This window comes from Microcaecilia unicolor, chromosome 9, assembly GCF_901765095.1.
Source record: "Microcaecilia unicolor chromosome 9, aMicUni1.1, whole genome shotgun sequence".
In the NCBI taxonomy this organism is placed as follows: Eukaryota; Metazoa; Chordata; class Amphibia; order Gymnophiona; family Siphonopidae; genus Microcaecilia; species Microcaecilia unicolor.
In genome coordinates, this window is record NC_044039.1 from 148,254,826 (window position 1) to 148,273,484 (window position 18,659).

General features: G+C 45.2%; 1 protein-coding gene across 1 annotated transcript in view; it reads right to left on the bottom strand.

Annotated features, from left to right (window-relative positions):
* KNL1 (kinetochore scaffold 1) overlaps positions 1 to 18,659 on the bottom strand; it is a 305,881-nt gene that overhangs the window by 124,931 nt on the left and 162,291 nt on the right. The window contains exon 10 of the mRNA XM_030213700.1: positions 17,286 to 17,401. Coding sequence (XP_030069560.1) covers positions 17,286 to 17,401 — 116 coding nt within the window. The remainder of the gene's footprint in view (positions 1 to 17,285; positions 17,402 to 18,659) is intronic.

Here is an 18,659-nt window from a genome sequence, read left to right on the forward strand (position 1 = left end):
CTAACACTATCATGTACATCACCATCATGTAACCAAAACTTCTGCTAAAACAAATGTATACTCTTTTCTATTCCTAATATTATGTATTTCACCATCATGTACCCAAAACTTGCTGTAAAACCAAATGTACATTCTTTTCTATTTCCAGTATCCATGATGAATTGTAAGCCACATTGAGCCTGCAAAAAGGTGGGATAATGTGGGATACAAATGTAATAATAATAATAACTCAAGGAGGGACCTTTTTTTGCTGGTGTGGGACTTTGTTTTGAGACCTTGCTAGTGTTAAATTTACTGTGTCGCTTTTGGTTTGATCGCTGTGTTGTCTGGCAAAGATTTAGGTATGATGATAGTGTGTCTGTGGAATGGTTAGTGTATATGAGCTTTGATTGGAGGGGGGTTTGTTCTTGCGGGGGAGTACTTCTATGGGTGTGAGACGGGATTGGAGATTTGGGGGCGGGAGTTGGGTGGGAAAGTTGTTTTTGGGGTTTGCAGTTGTACTTCAGGTTCGCTTGTGTGGCTGGCTGCGAGAATGTGTCTTCTTAATGGTTTAGGGTATGATGGGGGGGGGGGGGGAATCTGGTGGAGGCTGGGCACTGGGAGACCATGGGAAATATGTATTTCTTGTTTTGGAGTATCATTGTGCAGTGGAAACCTCCTTGAGTGTTTGTTTTTGGAATGAGGCTGGTATTCGCCCATTAAGAGGGCAAGGATCTTACACAAGTTAAAGAAAAAGCATGTTCACATTGCCTGTCTTCAGGAAACCCACCTAAATGATGAACATCAAAAACTGAAGCGTAGTTGGGTGGGGGCAGTACATTACTCATCAGGTACTACCCTTAGTGAAGGGGTGGAACTCTTGATAAGTAAATCAATACCATATCATTTTCATAAGGTGTTAGTGGGACAGGAGGGCAGATATATGTTGGTCCATTTGATTGTTCAGAGCTGTTCATTCTTAATGTATATACCCCTAATGTTTTTGCCCTTTCCTTTTTTTCAGACACCAATTAAAGCTGTAGTGCCATATCTACATTTGCCTCTTTTAGTTTTGAGGGATTTTAATATTGCAATGGATCCTTCTGTGGATAGGAAGGGTGGATGGGGCCAGGTTGATCTTAGACCCAGTCAAGGCCTTCAATATTTTTGCAAAGTCTCAGATCTGGTGGATCCCTGGTGGATTTTCATCCTTTAGATAATGATTTTACCCGTATTGCTAGGATGCACTCAGTCATGTCCTACATTGACTATATTTTTGTGACATCCCCCTATTTCTATAAGGTTACTGAGGCAAATATAGATCTTCCTACGCTCTAGATCATTCCCTTATCTGAGTTGATCTGCAGGGTGTACTTGATGAGCAGGACCACAGACTTTGGTGTTTTCCCATCTTATTTATACTGAGATTCTTCATTTAGATCTTATCTTGCTCAGAAATGGCAAAACTATTTAGCAGATAACGAGTGCCATACCTCAGACCCCATATTATTTTGGGAAACAGCAAAGGCTGTTCTGAGAGGGAAAACCCTGATCCACAGGCAGCTGGGCATTTGCATGAACCGATTTCAGTTTTGTAAATCTTCAGGCCATAAAACAGGCCCCACTGGCGAAGACCCCAGGCCCTGATGGTCTAAGTGCCAAATTTTATAAACTCCTGCAGGATCATGTTTCGTTACCTCTGGAGGCATGTTTTGGGCGGGTATGTGATGCTACCTTTCTGGCTTATGTAAATCGTTCATTAATAGTGGTCCTGCCTTAGCCTGGTTGCAAGTCAACTTTGCTGAACTCTTATAGGCCCATTTCTTTGAACAATTTCAAAGTAAAACTGATGGCTACGATTCTAGCGACTTCTGTAACGGTCCTGCTGCCAGATCTTATCCATCTGAATTAGGTGGGCTTTGTACAATCCCGACAAGTGGTTTGGAATGTTCATAAGGTTATGACTGCTATGGGAAATTGCGCTATTGGAAATGTTCCTGCTCTTTTAATTAGTTTGGATGCCCAGAGGGGGGTATAGGAGTGGGAAGGGTAATGTTCAATGCATAATAGAGGGACATGTGTATTATTAGATAGGAGAACAATCCTTTGAAGGAGCACATTAAGAGGACCCACCAGTAAATATTGTTGGGATAATACACTGAGTAAAACACGAGTTATAAATATTGGAGTTTCATATAAAAGTTTATTGTTAATAGTTATGCAACTGCACAGTAATTATACATGTACACATTATAAATATAGGAGAAGACAAGAAGGAAGGGATAGGGGAGAAAAGTTTGGAAAACACTGATGGACGTTTCAGGTTTAGTAATGTGTACTAGACTTCGATGTTATACGATTTATATTGACTGAGATGGAATTGTATACCATGTGATCTCATCAATAAAAAATTGTTCAAACATAATTAGTTTGGATGCCCAAAAAGCATTTGACGTGTGAATTGGGACCGTTTCTTTTACTGGATAAAGATGGATTAGGGGGTCCCTTTCTGGACATGCTAAAACATTTTGTATATCAACCCTCTGTCGGTGGTGGAGGACTCAGATTATTTTTCTTTGGTGTGGGGTACCCATCAGGGATGCCCTTTGGAGCTCCTACTGATTGCCCTGCAGGCAGATTCAGAGGTTAGTGGCCTTACTATCAGGAGGGAAGTTGTAAAGTGCATGGCATTTGCGGATGACTTGCTCTGTGTTCTTACACATCCAGCCCAATCATTGAGAAGGCTTTTACTTTTGGTACACTCTCATGGCGTGGTGTCTGGCTTGTCTCAATCTTAGCAAGTCTGAGACCATGGCCCTGGGAGGGTATCAATATGCGGATTGGGGTGACCAATTTACATTAAAGAAGGTGAAGAATAAATTAACGTATTTGGGAGTTTACTTGACCAGTAAGTTGACAGAGGGCCATTGGGAAAATTGTACTGTATTGTTCAAAAAGACTTTGGATGTTTTTGCTTTGCGGGCACCATTGCCACTGTCCCTCATAGGCCAAATATCCTTATATGAAATGGTATTATTTCCGAAATGGCTCTATGTCTTACAGACTTTTCCCATGCACCTTATTAATCAGGATGTGGCTATCTTTCAGAAGAGTTAACACATTTCTATGGAATAATAAGAGGCCTAGAGTTTCCTTATCTTAACTATCTCTGCTGGTGCCTCCCCAGCACCATCTAAAATCCTATCTAGGTGCCGCGTGAGGTCCGCCACCTTCGCACCAGGCAGGCAAGTCACCAGGCGATCTTCCCGCCCACCAGCCACCCAGCTATCTACATTCCTAAAGTGAAGATACATACCTGTAGCAGGTGTTCTCTGAGGACAGCAGGCTGGACATCACCACACGTGGGTCGTCGTCCGCGACGGCCCAGGAGCTCCGGAAAAATCAAAAAGTTCTAGAAGGTGCGCGACGGGCACGGGGACAACGCACTGTGCATGCGCAAGTGACTTCCCGCCCGCAACGCCCGCGCGCTTCCCTCAGTTAGATAACAAGCAAACAAGAAAAAACTACAACTCCAAAGGGGAGGAGGGAGGGTTGTGGTGATGTCCAGGCTGCTGTCCTCGGAGAACACCTGCTACAGGTATGTATCTTCACTTTCTCCGAGGACAAGCAGGCTGGAGCTCACCACACGTGGGGTATCCCTAGCACCCAGGCTCACTCAAAACAACAAACTTTGGTCAATTGGGCCTCGCAACGGCGAGGACATAACTGAGATTGACCTAAAAACAAACACTCTAAGTGAGAGTGTAGCCTGGAACAGCACAGGAATGGGCCTAGGCGGGTGGAGTTGGATTCTAAACCCCAAACAGATTCTGAAGCATCGACTGCCCAAACCGACTGTTGGTCGGGTATCCTGCTGAAGGCAGTAGTGAGATGTGAATGTGTGGACTGATGACCACGTCACAGCTTTGCAAATTTCTTCAATGGAGGCTGACTTCAAGTGGGCCACTGACGCAGCCATGGCTCTGACATTATGAGCCGTGACATGACCCTCCAAAGTCAGCCCAGCTTGGGCATAAGTGAAGGAAATGCAATCTGCTAGCCAATTTGATATGGTGCGTTTTCCGATGGCAACCCCCATCCTGTTGAGATCAAAAGAAACAAACAACTGGGTGGACTGTTGATAGGGCTTTGTCCGCTCCACGTAAAAGGCCAATGCTCTCTTACAGTCCAAGGTATGCAACTTGTCTTCACCAGGGCGGGAATGTGGTCGGGGAAAAAATGTTGGCAAGACAATTGACTGGTTCAGATGGAACTCCGACAACACCTTTGGCAAAAACTTAGGATGAGTGCGGAGGACTACCCTGTTATGATGAAATTTGAGATAAGGAGCATGAACCACCAGGGCTTGGAGTTCACTGACCCTACAAGCTGAAGTAACAGCCACCAAGAAAATGACCTTCCAGGTCCAAGAACTTCAGATGACAGGAATTCAGTGGCTCAAAAGGAGACTTCATCAGCTGGGTGAGGACGACATTGAGATCCCATGACACTGTAGGAGGTTTGACAGGGGGCTTTGACAAAAGCAAACCTCTCATGAATCGAACAACTAAAGGCTGTCCAGAGATAGGCTGACCTCCTACACGTTGATGGTAAGCACTAATCACACTAAGGTGAACTCTTACGGAGTTGGTCTTAAGACCAGACTCTGACAAGTGTAGAAGGTATTCAAGCAGGGTCCGTGTAGGACAAGAGAAAGGATCTAGGGCCCTGCTGTCACACCAGACGGCAAACCTCCTCCATTTAAAACCGTAACTCCTTTTCATGGAATCTTTCCTGGAAGCAAGCAAGACCCGGGAGACACCCTCAGAGAGACCCAAGGAGGCAACTTCTAAGCTCTCAACATCCAGGCCGTGAGAGCCAGAGACCGGAGGTTGGGATGCAGAAGTGACCCCTGATTCTGAGTGATGAGGGTCGGAAAACACTCCAATCTCCACGGTTCTTCTGGAGACAAGTCCAGAAGAAGAGGGAACCAAATCTGACGAGGCCAGTAGGGTGCTATCAAGATCATGGTTTCTCGGTCTTGCTGGAGTTTCAGCAGTCTTCCCTACTAGAGATATGGGAGGATACGCATACAGAAGGCCTGTCCCCCAATGTAGGAGAAAAGCATCTGACGCTAGTCTGTCGTGAGCCTGAAGTCTGGAACAGAACAGAGGAACTTTGTGATTGTATTGAGTGGCAAAAAGATCCACCGAGGGGGTGCCCCACGCTCGGAAGATCTTGCAGACAACGTCCATGTTCAGGGACCACTTGTGAGGTTGCATTATCCTGCTCAATCTGTCGGCCAGACTGATGTTTACACCTGCCAGATATGTGGCTTGGAGAATCATTCCGTGCTGATGAGCCCAAAGCCACATCCTGACGGCTTCCTGACACAGAGGGCGTGATCCGGTACCCCCCTGCTTGTTCGTGTAATTCATGGCAACCTGATTGTCTGTCTGAATTAGAACAATGTGATTGGACAGCCGGTCTCTGAAAGCCTTTAGTGCATTCCAGATCGCTCGTAATTCCAAGAGGTTGATCTGAATATGTGTCTCCTGGACGGACCAAACTCCTTGAGTGTGGAGCCCATCCACATGAGCCCCCCACCCCAGAAGGGATGCATCCGTCGTCAGCACTTTTTGTGGCTGAGGAATTTGAAATGGGCGTCCCAAGACCAGATTGGATCAAATGGTCCACCAATGAAGGGAATTGCGAAATTTGGTGGAGAGACGGATGACATCTTCCAGATCCTCCGTAGCCTGACACCACTGGGAAGCTAGGGTCCATTGAGCTGATCTCATGTGTAGACATGCCATGGGAGTCACATGGACTGTGGAGGCCATATGACCGAGAAGTCTCAACATCTGCCGAGCTGTGATCTGTTGAGACCCTCAAGTCAAGGAGATGAGGGACAGAAGGTTGTTTGCCCTGGCCTGGGGTAAGTAGGCTCGAGACGTCTGTGTGTTCAACAGAGCTCCTATGAAGTCCAATTTTTGAACAGGAACTAGATGGGACTTGGGATAATTGATTACAAACCCCAGTAGCTCGAGCAGCTGGATAGTAATCCACATGGATTTCAGAGCTCCTGCCTCCGAGGTGTTCTTCACCAGCCAATCGTCGAGATAAGGGAACACATGTACTCCCAGTTTGCGTAGCGACGCTGCGACCACTGCCAAACATTTTGTGAACACTCTGGGTGCAGAGGCAAGACCAAAGGGCAGTACGCAATACTGAAAGTGGTGAGTTCCCAGACGAAATCGAAGGTACTGTCTGTGACTTGGGAGCACCGAGATGTGAGTATAGGCATCCTTTAAGTCCAGAGAGCATAGCCAATCGTTTTCCTGAATCATGGGAAGAAGGGTGTCCAGGGAAAGCATCCTGAACTTTTCGCGAACCAGATGTTTGTTCAGGCCCCTTAGGTCTAGGATGGGACGCATCCCCCCTGTTTTCTTTTCCACATGAAAGTACCTGGAATAGAATCCCAGCCCTTCCTGCCCTGGTGGAACGGGCTCGACCGCATTGGCGCTGAGAAGGGCGGAGAGTTCCTCTGCAAGTACTTGCTTGTGATGGGAGCTGAAGGATTGAACTCCCGGTGGACAATTTGAAGGCAAGGATTCCAGATTGAGGGCGTATCCGGACCGGACTATTTGCAAAACCCACCTGTCGGAGATTACAAAAGGCCACCTTTGGTGAAAAAATGTAAGCCTCCCCCCGACAGAAAGGTCGTCCGGCACAGACACTTTGATGTCGGCTATGCTGCTCTGGAGCCAGTCAAAAGCCCGTCCCTTGCTTTTGCTGGGGAGCCGGAGGGGCCTGAGGCGCACGCCGCTGACGAGAGCGAGCATGCTGGGGCCGAGCCTGAACCGGCTGCCGAGAAGCAGGAGTGTACCTACGCCTACTAGAGGAGTAGGGAGCACTCCGTCTTCCTCCAAAAAACCTCATAGATGAGGAGGTAGTAGCAGAAGGCGTCCGGCGGGCGAGAGAATCCATAGCATCATGATGCTGTTTGAGGGAATCAACCATGTCCTCAACTTTCTCTCCAAAAAGATTGTCCCCCCGGCAAGGAACATCCGCCATACGGTGCTGGGTCTTCTGATCCAGGTCCGAAACACGCAGCCATGAGAGTCTGCGCATCACGATATCCTGAGCAGCCGCCCGGGATGCAGCATCAAAAAAATCAAAAGCTCCCCTGGCCAGGAATTTTCTGCACGCCTTCTGTTGCCTGACCACCTGGTGAAAAGGCTCAGCAAGCTCAGGGGGAAGAGCTTCAACCAAGCTGGACAGTTGCTTTATCGAGTTCCGTAAGTGGATGCTGGTGTACAGCTGGTATGTCTGGATTTTGGCCGTGAGCATTCTGGCCTGATACGTACGCCTCCCAAAAGAATCCAAGGTTCTAGACTCTCTGCCTGGGGGCGCCGAGGCATAGTCTCTAGTACTCCTGGATCTTCTGAGAGCAGAGTCCACCACCATGGAATCGTGAAGAAGCTGGGCCTTCACCATCACAGGTTCACCATGGACTCTGTACTGGAATTCGGACTTCTTGCTGACCACTGGATTAGAGAGAGGACAAGACCAGTTCCGCAACATCACTTCCCGGAGTGTATTGTGCAGGGGGGCCTTTGCAACCTCTTTTGGTGGAGAAGGATAGTCCAGGACCTCGAACATCTCAGCCCTGGGCTCATCCACAGCCTCCATGGGAAAAGGAATGTCCCGAGACATTTCCCGCACAAAAGATGAAAAGGAGAGACTCTCCGGTGGAGATTGTCTAACCTCAATAGGAGGAGTGGGATCAGACGGAAGCCCCTGAGAATCTTCCTCCGAAAAATACCTGGGGTCTTCCTCTTCACTCCATGAGTGCTCCTGCTCGGTGTCGGACAATAGCTCCCGAAGAGCAGCCTAAATCCGATCCTGTCTCGACTTCGAGGCCCGATGTCCTCGGGGGGGGGGGGGGGGGGGGGGGGCTGAGAAGTGGACCGGTGCCTAGACGGTGAAGCTTCCTCCACCGACGTCGAGGGAGAGTCCACCCGGGTGTCAGCCGACTCAGGCACCGCACACGGTACCGAGGGCGGAGACGTCCACACAGGAGATAGACCAGACGCAGTCTCAACAGTGGGTACCGAAGGCACAAGCACCTGCGGTACCGATGCCGATGGACGCATCATTCCTTCCAGAAGGCTTGGAAGTATGGCCCGGAGACACTCATCGAGGGCTGCCATCGGAACAAGCGGTGGTGCTGGTGCAGGAGCCGGTGCTAGAGTCTGCAGGGGTTCGAGAGCCGGTACCTGGCTGTCAGACGGCCGACGCATCGGCACCTCCTGAATGGAGGGTGAGCGATCCTCCCGGTGCCGACGCTTCTCGGGTGCCGACTCCCTTGGCTCCCCGGAGCTCCCGATACCGTAACGGGAAGGAGACTGATGACGGCGCTTCTTAGCCTTCGCTCGACGCCCGTCATCGACACTCCTCGGTACCGATGAAGAGGACGCAGAATCCTCGCGCCTCTTCGGGGCCGGGTCCGACTCAGAGCGGTCCCGGGGGGCCTGCATAGTAGTAGGCCTCGAGACAGGTGGAGACCCGCTCGATACCTCGCTGCTCCCAGCGGTAACAGGCCTCTCAGCAGCCATTACCTGGACTCTCGATGCTGCTTCCCTCGACGCCGATGCCGTCGTCCTCGGTACCAATGCCGATGTCGAAGGTTCGGACCGATCCGAAAAAAAATCTCTCACGCCGAGCTTCTCGAGACAGCTGGGTCCGTTTTTTCATCAATTTATACAACTTACAAGCAGCTGGTAAATGATCAGGACCCAGGCACTGAATACACCAAGCGTGAGGATCGGTCGACGAGATGGTCCGATTGCAGCAGGAACAGCGTTTGAAGCCGCTGGGAGTCCTCGATGACATCGGAGGAAAAACAGCGGACGAAAAATCAAAGGGCTCGATGGTGTCAATCGAAAGGCACGAAAAAAGAATTCGCCGAGCGACCTAAGCGGTCGCGAACGAAAACGAAAGAAAACTTAAAAGCGAAAATAAACTAGAAAATAAAGGAAAAATACTTTTTTTTTTTTAAAACAAAGCACAAAAAGAAAAACGGAGCGCGTAAACGCGAGGTTAAAAAACAAAACCTACCTCCTGGGCCAAAAAACACGCAGAGAAGTTCAAAGTCACCTCTCTTCGCGAACGCGGAGAAAAGGAAACTGAGGGAAGCGCGTGGGTGGGAAGTCACTCGCACATGCGCGGTGCGTTGTCCCTGCGCCCGTCGCGCACCTTCTAGAACTTTTTGATTTTTCTGGAGTTCCTGGGCCGTCGCGGACGACGACCCACATGTGGTGAGCTCCAGCCTGCTTGTCCTCGGAGAATGATTGAATCGCCAAGTATGACAGCTGTTCTAACCTTTTCCTCCCGATCAGTCATTCGAGGATAAATCTCCAATGGCTGATCGGGAGGAAAAGGTTAGAACAGCTGTCATACTTGGCGAATCAATCATTAGGAATGTAGATAGCTGGGTGGCTGGTGGACGGGAGGATCGCCTGGTGACTTGCCTGCCTGGTGCGAAGGTGGCGGACTTCACACGGCACCTAGATAGGATTTTAGATAGTGCTGGGGAGGAGCCAGCTGTCTTGGTACATGTGGGTACCAATGACATAGGAAAATGTGGGAGAGAGGTTCTGGAAGCCAAATTTAGGCTTTTAGGAAGAAAGCTCAAATCCAGATCCTCTAGGGTGGCATTTTCTGAAATACTACCCGTTCCACGCGCACGGCCCAAGAGGCAGGCAGAGCTCCGGAGTCTCAATGCGTGGATGAGACGATGGTGCAGGGAGGAGGGTTTTAGATTTGTTAGGAGCTGGGCAACATTCTAGGGAAGGGGGAGCCTATTCCGAAACGATGGGCTCCATCTTAACCAGGGTGGGACCAGGCTGCTAGCGCTGGCATTCAAAAAAGAGATAGAGCAGCTTTTAAACTAGATATGGGGGAAAGGCCGACAGTCGCACAACAGCACATGGTTCGGGATAAGGTATCTTGCAAGGATACCTCACAAACAGGGAAGGTAGGGCTTCTGGATAGTGAGGTTGCACAAGAGACCGTGGTAGGCCAGGTGGCCTTTAAATATAATTAAAGATCAGACAAAAGATGGGAAATCAATAGTGTCAAGCACTAAGCATCATGCAAATAGGAACAACAAACATACTCTGAAATGTCTATATGCAAATGCTAGGAGTCTAAGAAACAAGATGGGAGAGTTGGAATATATTGCACTAAATGAAAAATTGGATATAATACGCATTACTGAGACCTGGTGGAAGGAGGATAACCAGTGGGACACTGTCATACCGGGGTAGAAAGTATATCGTAGTGATAGGGTGGACCAGACTGGTGGAGGGGTAGCACTGTATATTAATGAGAGCCTTGACTCAGATAGATTACAAATTCAGCAGGACACAAATAACACCTTTGAATCATTGTGGATTGAAATTCCATGTAGAAAAGGGAAAAGGACGGTGATAGGAGTGTACTACCGTCCTACCTCGCCAGGATGAGCAGGACAACGCAGAAATAATAAAAGGAATCAGAGACGCAAACATAATGGGCAATGCGATAATAATGGGTGACTTCAATTATCCAAATATAGACTGGGCAAATGTGACATCGGGACACGCTAGAGAGGTACAATTCCTTGATGAAATCAAGGACAGCTTTATGGAGCAGCTGGTGCAGGAGCCGATGAGAGAAGGAAAAATTCTAGACTTGGTCCTTAGTGGAGCGCATGATCTGGTGGGGAACATTATGGTACTGGAGGCCGCTTGATAATAGTGATCATAATATGATCAGTTTTGAAATCAACCTTGAAGTAACTATACATAGGAAGCCAAATACATTAGCGTTTAACTTTAAAAAAAGGAGACTATGATAAAATGAGAAGAACAGTTAAAAAAAAACAACAGAGGGGCAACTGTGAGGGTAAAAACTGTACAACAGGCGTGGATGCTATTCAAAAATACCATCCTGGAAGCCCAAGCCAAACGTATTCCGCAAATTAGAAAAGAAAGATGGAAGTCCAAAAGACAGCCGGCGTGGTTGAAAAGTGAGGTGAAGGAAGCTATTAGGGCTAAAAGAAATGCCTTCAGAAAATGGAAGAAGGAAAAGTCTGAAAATAACAAGCAGCAGCATAAGGAGTGCCAAAGCAAATGCAAGGCGCAGATAAAGAAGGCCAAGAGGGATTACGAAAAAAAGATAGCAGTAGAGGCAAAAAAACATAGTAAAAAGTTTTTTCGGTATATTAAAAGCAGGAAGCCGGCAAAAGAATCGGTTGGGCCGCTGGATGACCAAGGGGTAAAAGGGGCGATCAAGGAAGACAAAGACATAGCGGAGAGATTAAATGAATTCTTTGCTTCGGTCTTCACCGAGGAAGATTTGGGTGGGATACCAGTGTCGGAAATGGTATTTCAAGCGGACGAGTCGGAGAAACTTACTGAATTCAAGGTAAACCTGGAGGACGTAATGGGGCAGTTCGGCAAACTGAAGAGTAGCAAATCACCTGGACCGGATGGTATTCATCCTAGAGTACTGATAGAACTGAAAAATGAACTTGCAGAGCTACTGTTAGTGATATGCAATTTATCCTTAAAATCGAGCGTGGTACCGGAAGATTGGAGGGTGGCCAATGTAACGACAATTTTTTAAAAAGGTTCCAGGGGAGATCCGGGAAATTATAGACCGGTGAGTCTGATGTCGGTGCCGGGGAAAATGGTAGAGGCTATTATTAAAAATAAAATTACAGAGCACATCCGAGGACATGGCTTACTGAGACCAAGTCAGCACGGCTTTAGTGTGGGGAAATCTTGCCTGACCAATTTACTTCAATTCTTTCAAGGAGTAAACAAACATGAGGACAAAGGGGAGCCGGTTGATATTGTGTATCTGGATTTTCAAAAGGTGTTTGACAAGGTACCTCATGAAAGACTACAGAGGAAATTGGAGGGTCATGGAATAGGAGGTAATGTCCTATTGTGGATTAAAAACTGGTTGAAGGATAGGAAACAGAGAATGGGGTTAAATGGGCAGTATTCACAATGGAGAAGGGTAGTTAGTGGGGTTCCTCAGGGGTCTGTGCTAGGACCGCTGCTCTTTAATATATTTATAAATGATTTAGAGATGGGAGTAACTAACAAGGTAATTAAATTTGCTGATGACACAAAGTTATTCAAAGTCGTTAATTCGCGAGAGGATTGTGAAAAATTACAGAAGGACCTTATGAGACTGGGAGACTGGGCGGCTAAATGGCAGATGACGTTTAATGTGAGCAAGTGTAAGGTGATACATGTGGGAAAAAAGAACCCAAATTATAGCTATATCATGCAAGGTTCCACGTTAGGAGTTACGGACCAAGAAAGGGATCTGGGTGTTGTTGTTGATAATACACTGAAACCTGCTCAGTGTGCTGCTGCGGCTAGGAAAGCGAATGGAAAGTTGGGTATTAGGAAAGGTATAGAAAACAGGTGTGAGGATGTTATAAGGCCATTGTATCGTTCCATGGGGCGACCGCACCTTGAGTACTGTGTCCAATTCTGGTCGCCACATCTCAAGAAAGATATAGTGGAATTGGAAAAGGTGCAGCGAAGGGCAACGAAAATGATAGCGGGGATGGGACGACTTCCATATGAAGAAAGACTAAGGAGGCTAGGGCTTTTCAGCTTGGAGAAGAGACGGCTGAGGGGAGACATGATAGAGGTATATAAAATAATGAGTGGAGTGGAACAGGTGGATGTGAAGCGTCTGTTCACGCTTTCCAAAAATAATAGGACTAGGGGGCATGCGATGAAACTACAGTGTAGTACATTTCAAACAAATAGGAGAAAAGTTTTCTTCACCCAATGCATAATTAAACTCTGGAATTCGTTGCCGTAGAATGTGGTGAAAGCAACCGCCTTCACCACATTCTACGGCAACGAATTCCAGAGCTTCGCAGAGTTTAAAAAGGGTTTGGACGGTTTCCTAAAGGACAAGTCCATAGACCGCTACTAAATGGACTTAGAAAAATCCACAATTTTGGGAACAACATGTATAGAATGTTTGTACGTTTGGGAAGCTGCCAGGTGCCCTTGACCTGGATTGGCCGCTGTCGGGGACAGGATGCTGGGCTTGATAGGCTTTTGGTCTTTTCCCAGTATGGCATTACTTATATACTTTTTATTAAGAGGAGCTTAAAACTGCCTAATCTACAACGGTATGTGGCTTGTATTGTGCAACACCTAGTGGACTGGATAAAAGGAACTGGTTATTTCACCCTTATTGCACTGGAACAACAGTTGATTGCACCAACACACCTGTTGTACTACCTTCATGCTGCATACTCTATGTGAGTGGTGACTCATGCAGCATATCCCATCTTAAAAACTATGCATCAAGGTTGGAAATGGATTTGTAAGTAGTTGAAACTTCCCTCTTCCCCCACCATGTTGCTCCCTCTTTGGGGTAATAAAGACTTGGATTCTGACGTGACTAAGCTATATTTAAAAAGTTGGTCTCAATGTGGCTTACATTACAATCGTGACTTGGTGACGAGGGATCCATGAAGTCCTTTGAACAGCTTCAGGAGGGGGGGGAGGGTCTGCAATCTGGAGACTGGCTTGCTTACCATCAGGTGCACCACTATGTGAGTGCGCTAGATGCTTCCACTTTGAATGAAGATGCTGTGGATTTACTTTCTGAAACTTTGCTCTTATCCCAAACATCTAAAACAAGTTTCTCTCTTTATCATAGTAAATGACGGCAGATAAAGACTGTACTGTCCATCCAGTCTGCCCCAAAAAATAAACTCATTTTACATGGTATGTGATACTTTATATCCAAGTTTGATTTGTCCTTGCCATTCTCAGGGCACAGACCGTAGAAGTCTGCCCAGCACTGTTCTTGTACTAAGTCTTGAAGCTAACGTCAAAACCCCTTAAAATTTACACTCCAGCCCATCCATATCTATTCAGTCACTATCAGGGTGTAGACTGTAGAAGTCTGCCCAGCACCGGTTTTGCTTCCCAATTACCAGCGTCGTCACCTAATCTCTGCTAAGATTCCGTGGATCCATTCCTTCTAAACAGGATTCCTGTGTGTTTATCCCACGCATGTTTGAATTCCATTACCATTTTCTTCTTCACCACCTCCCGCAGGAGGGCATTCCACATATCTACCACCCTCTCTATGAAAAAATACTTCCTGGCATTACTCCTGAATCTTCTCCCCTTCAACCTCAATTCATGTCCTCTAGTTCTACCACCTTCCCGTCTCCGGAAAAGGTTCGTTTGCGGATTAACGCCTTTCAAATATTTGAACGTCTGTATCATGTCACCTGTTTCTCCTTTCCTCCAAGGTATACATGTTCAGGTCAGCAAGTCTCTCCTCATACAGTTTGCAACGCAAATCCCATACCATTTTTGTAGCTTTTCTTTGCACCGCTTCCAGTCTTTTTACATCTTTAGCAATATAGGGCCTTCAAAACTGAACACAATACTCCAAGTGGGGCCTCACCAATGACTTGTAGAGGGGCATCAACACCTCATTTCTTCTGCTGGTTATACCCTCTCTATGCAGCCTAGCATCCTTCTGGGCACAGCTGTCACTTTGTCACATTGTTTCTTCACCTTTAGATCCTCAGACACCAAAGTCTCTCTCCTGAGTTGAGCTTACGAATCTCTCCTCTCCTATCCGGTATCTCTCTTTTGGGTTTCTGCACCCCAAGTGCATCACTCTACACTTCTTGGCATTAAATTTTAACTACAAAATCAGAGAAACCCTTTTACAAGAATAGTACCATGTGAATGTACTCACAATTCTTTTTTCATTCTTTTTTAATCTGCAAATAGTGCTCAGTGTATTACAATCGACCACAGTCAGTATCTTAACACCGTCCCAACATCATTGTACAGGAGTCCTCTTGCCTGCCGTTAATAATTGATATTCCACACTCAATTTAATTCGATTAAATATAGAAAACTACTTAGCTTATTAGACGCCAGCAGACACGCTCCTATGCTGGGACTGGTGCACCCGATGTCCATTGAGTTTTCTTGGTCAATGTAATGACAAATTTTCAGTGAAACCACCCTGTGCGTTAAAAGTGAAGCTTCATAAATCAAAGTACTTCCATAATTTCTTGTCCCCTACAAGGACCATGTTTCACCAACTGCGTCTTCAGGAGGAAGGGCAAGTATACCAGGTCTGACAACTGTTTTCAAACTTTGTTTCATTGGGCCTGAGATCGGGGCCTAAACTTCTGCTACATAAGGCATTTTTTTGTTTTAGCCAAAAAGAACATTTTGATGTGTTGGAGACAGGCTGCAACCCCATCAGTCACCGCTTGGAGGAATGAATTTTGATCTTAATGAAAATGGTGGATGTTAGCTGGCAGTCTCCTAGAGCCTGGAAGACTTTTCAACAAAATTTGGTCTCCAGTGTGGGATCGTTTGCTACATCGTACTCGTAGTTACTTGTTGAATTTATAACGAAGTATTGACATCATGGAGGGAAGGGGGAGGGTGCTAGGGTTTTGATCTGTTATTGTTTGCAGATCAGACTGCCATGAAGAAACAACATATGTGGTCTGATCAGACTGCCATGAAGAAACAACATATGTGGTCTGATCCTTTGTAGTATATGAGTGGGTAGAGGGTGGGGGGGGGGGGGGGGATGAACACAATGTACTTTTATATTTCCTCTTTGGGACTTTCTTTTGTTTTTAGCATTGTGTGGTTTCAATAATACATATTTAAAAAAAATTTGTAATTAAGCAGCAATTTACCAGATTCATTCAAATGTATAACTTCCCTGTGTATTTTCAGCCACTATTTTGATATTATTCGGCTATACATTTAACTGCCCTGATACTATTTGTATCGTAACAGGATGGATCAAAGGCAGCAACCAAAGATTATCCATATAACATTGATATTCAGTTGCCACACGGGTATGATTAGTGTAGGCCTGACAAAGAGCAAGCCCAAACTAGATGGATAGCAGCGGTGGTGCTCACCATACTACATTTATATTCAGCACTGTTGGTTTTATGCATTAAACATCACAGCTAGCATTTAAATTTAAACAGTGACCACTGCTGCTGAAAATTAAACCCCCACCCCGAGTCCATCACCTCCTAAAGTATCCTCCCCAAACTAAATTACTTTATGGGATTTGTCAGAGCCAAAACAAATTTGTTTTTACCAACTTGTTACAAAGAAAGAACCAATGAATGTAATTTAAATTTAATGCTATTTTATATAGTGCAATGTTAAACACAATATCAACATGCTTATAAAAGTGTAATGTCTTTCAAGACATTTCTCCTCTACTAGTAAAAAAATGTTTGCAGTGAATGTTAAATATCAATATTGGCATGACCTATTGCTCATTGCCTGTACTGTCTAATACCATGCAGAAAATTACTTATTCAGTCCCTGAGCTGGTTCATCCACTCCCTGGGTCAGCTGGGAATGAGGAAAAACTAGTGTTTATAGACCATAGATAGGGGGTGGGGTAAAGGACAGAGAATCACAGTGATTCTCAAAAAAAGATATAGCAGAATTAGAAAAGGTTCAAAGAAGTGTCCAAAATCATAAAGGGGATGGAACTCCTCTCGTATGAGGAAAGGCTAAAGAGGTTAGGGCTCTTCAGCTTGGAAAAGATGACTGAGGGGCGATATGATTGAGGTCTTCAAAATCCTGAGTGGTGTAGAACAAGTAGAAGTGAATCGATTTTTATATTATTTCAAAAAGTACAAAGACTAGGGAAGTTATATGGAAATACTTTTAAAACAAATAGAAGGACATTTTGTCACTCAATGAATAGTTCAGCTTGAACTCTTTGCCGAAGGATGTAACAGCAGTTAGCGTATCTGGGTTTAAAAAAAAAAAGGTTTGGACAAGTTCCTGGAGGAAAAGTCCATAGTCTGCTATTGAGACAGACGTGGAGGAAGCCACTGCTTGCCCTTGGATCAGTAGCATGGAAAGTTGCTACTATTTGGGTTTCTGCCAGGTACTTGCGACTTGGATTGGCCACTGTTAGACACAGGATACTGGGCTACATTGGTCTGAGCCAATATGGCTATTCTTATGTACTTGAATATGTTTATTGTAACCTACTATGAACTTTGACTTGGCAAGATATAAATACTAAATCATTAAACAAAATAAATAAAAATGAAGGCTCACTGTGCCAGATCCCAGCCCTAGGTCTGATTAAGCTGGGAATACAAAGGAGACAGAAGAAAGTAATGGGTAGAAAAAAAAGACAGTCTAAGCACAAATAAGAAAAAAATATCCTACTCTTCTATGGCTTGACAAAGTGCTTGGCAGTCCTCTCGATAAACCAGCAGCTTAGGATAATATATACTTTGGTCAAACAGCAAGTCTTCTAGAGTAGGATCAGAGATCAATTTACACTACAGAGAAAAGAGAACACTACAATGAGAATAAGTTGATATCACATATTGCACATTGACATACTTCCCTAACAGATACAATCACATATACAGCTAACTACCAATCTTTTATATACTGGATCATCTGAGAAAAGTAAATAGAGAAACAGAAAAGAGCAAGCTATCCAGCTTATCTATGAATATCACATTGAAGAACAGACTGTGCCTATAGTATTAAAGGTAAAGTAAAGGCAAATAGCCAGTTTCACCTACATTCAAAAGCATTTGTTTTTATTTCAATGGTGCTCAGTCTGAACCAGCAAAATAATTCAATGTTGTTCCCAAACTGCCCTAGGGGACCCCCAGCCACTTGGGTCTTCAGGGTATCCACAATGAATATACATTATTTTCTCTTAAATACATCAACCTTAAATTATTCACAAAAATACCTTTATTCATTTAATAGAAAATCTACAAAAGACATACATTTAAAACAAGCCCACCAGATACCTGAGCCGAGTTCAAATTTGCCCAATATTGTGCATTACCACTTAAATCTACCCCAACCTCTCTGAATATCCAACTATAAAATCTGTATTGTCAGTTGGTTGTCCAAGCTACAATCCTTTAGGAGTACCAGCGACTCAGTCTGACAATGTCTCTTTAAATTGTGTATTGAAATGACCTCAATCGCTGACTCTACGCATCCTGCTATTATTATTCTGCTGTCTGAGGAGCTATGCTCCACCTCTGGCAGATATTCCACTTCAAAAAGGGAGAAAGGTTTAAAACTTTATGACTTCCAATGTCTTCACAGCTGGCAAAAATCCCTCCTGATCGGTTCCAGTTGGGACTTTTGAATGTTCTACAGCAGATTCCATTGGTCTCTACGTGACTGCATGTTTCACAAAATGTGCGCCATCAGGAGACTAAACCTACAAACAGATTTTCTATTAAGTGAATAAAGGCATTTCTGTGAATAATTTAAGTTGATGTACAATGAGTTAAGAGAAAACAGTGTAGAGATTAATCATTGTTAATAGGCAGTGATCTTATATTTAGAGGCAATAAATATACATGAGATAAATATGAATGGAGTACCTCTAATACATGCAAATTTAACTCATACATATTCACTTGGGAATCCTGAAAACCTGTCTGGCTGAGTATCTCAGAGGACAGCTTAGGAATGACCGATGTACAAGAACCAAGACTGAAGCACCATAAAACATTCCTATACATTATAGTTAAATATGTCTTTAGAAATTAGATATGGAAA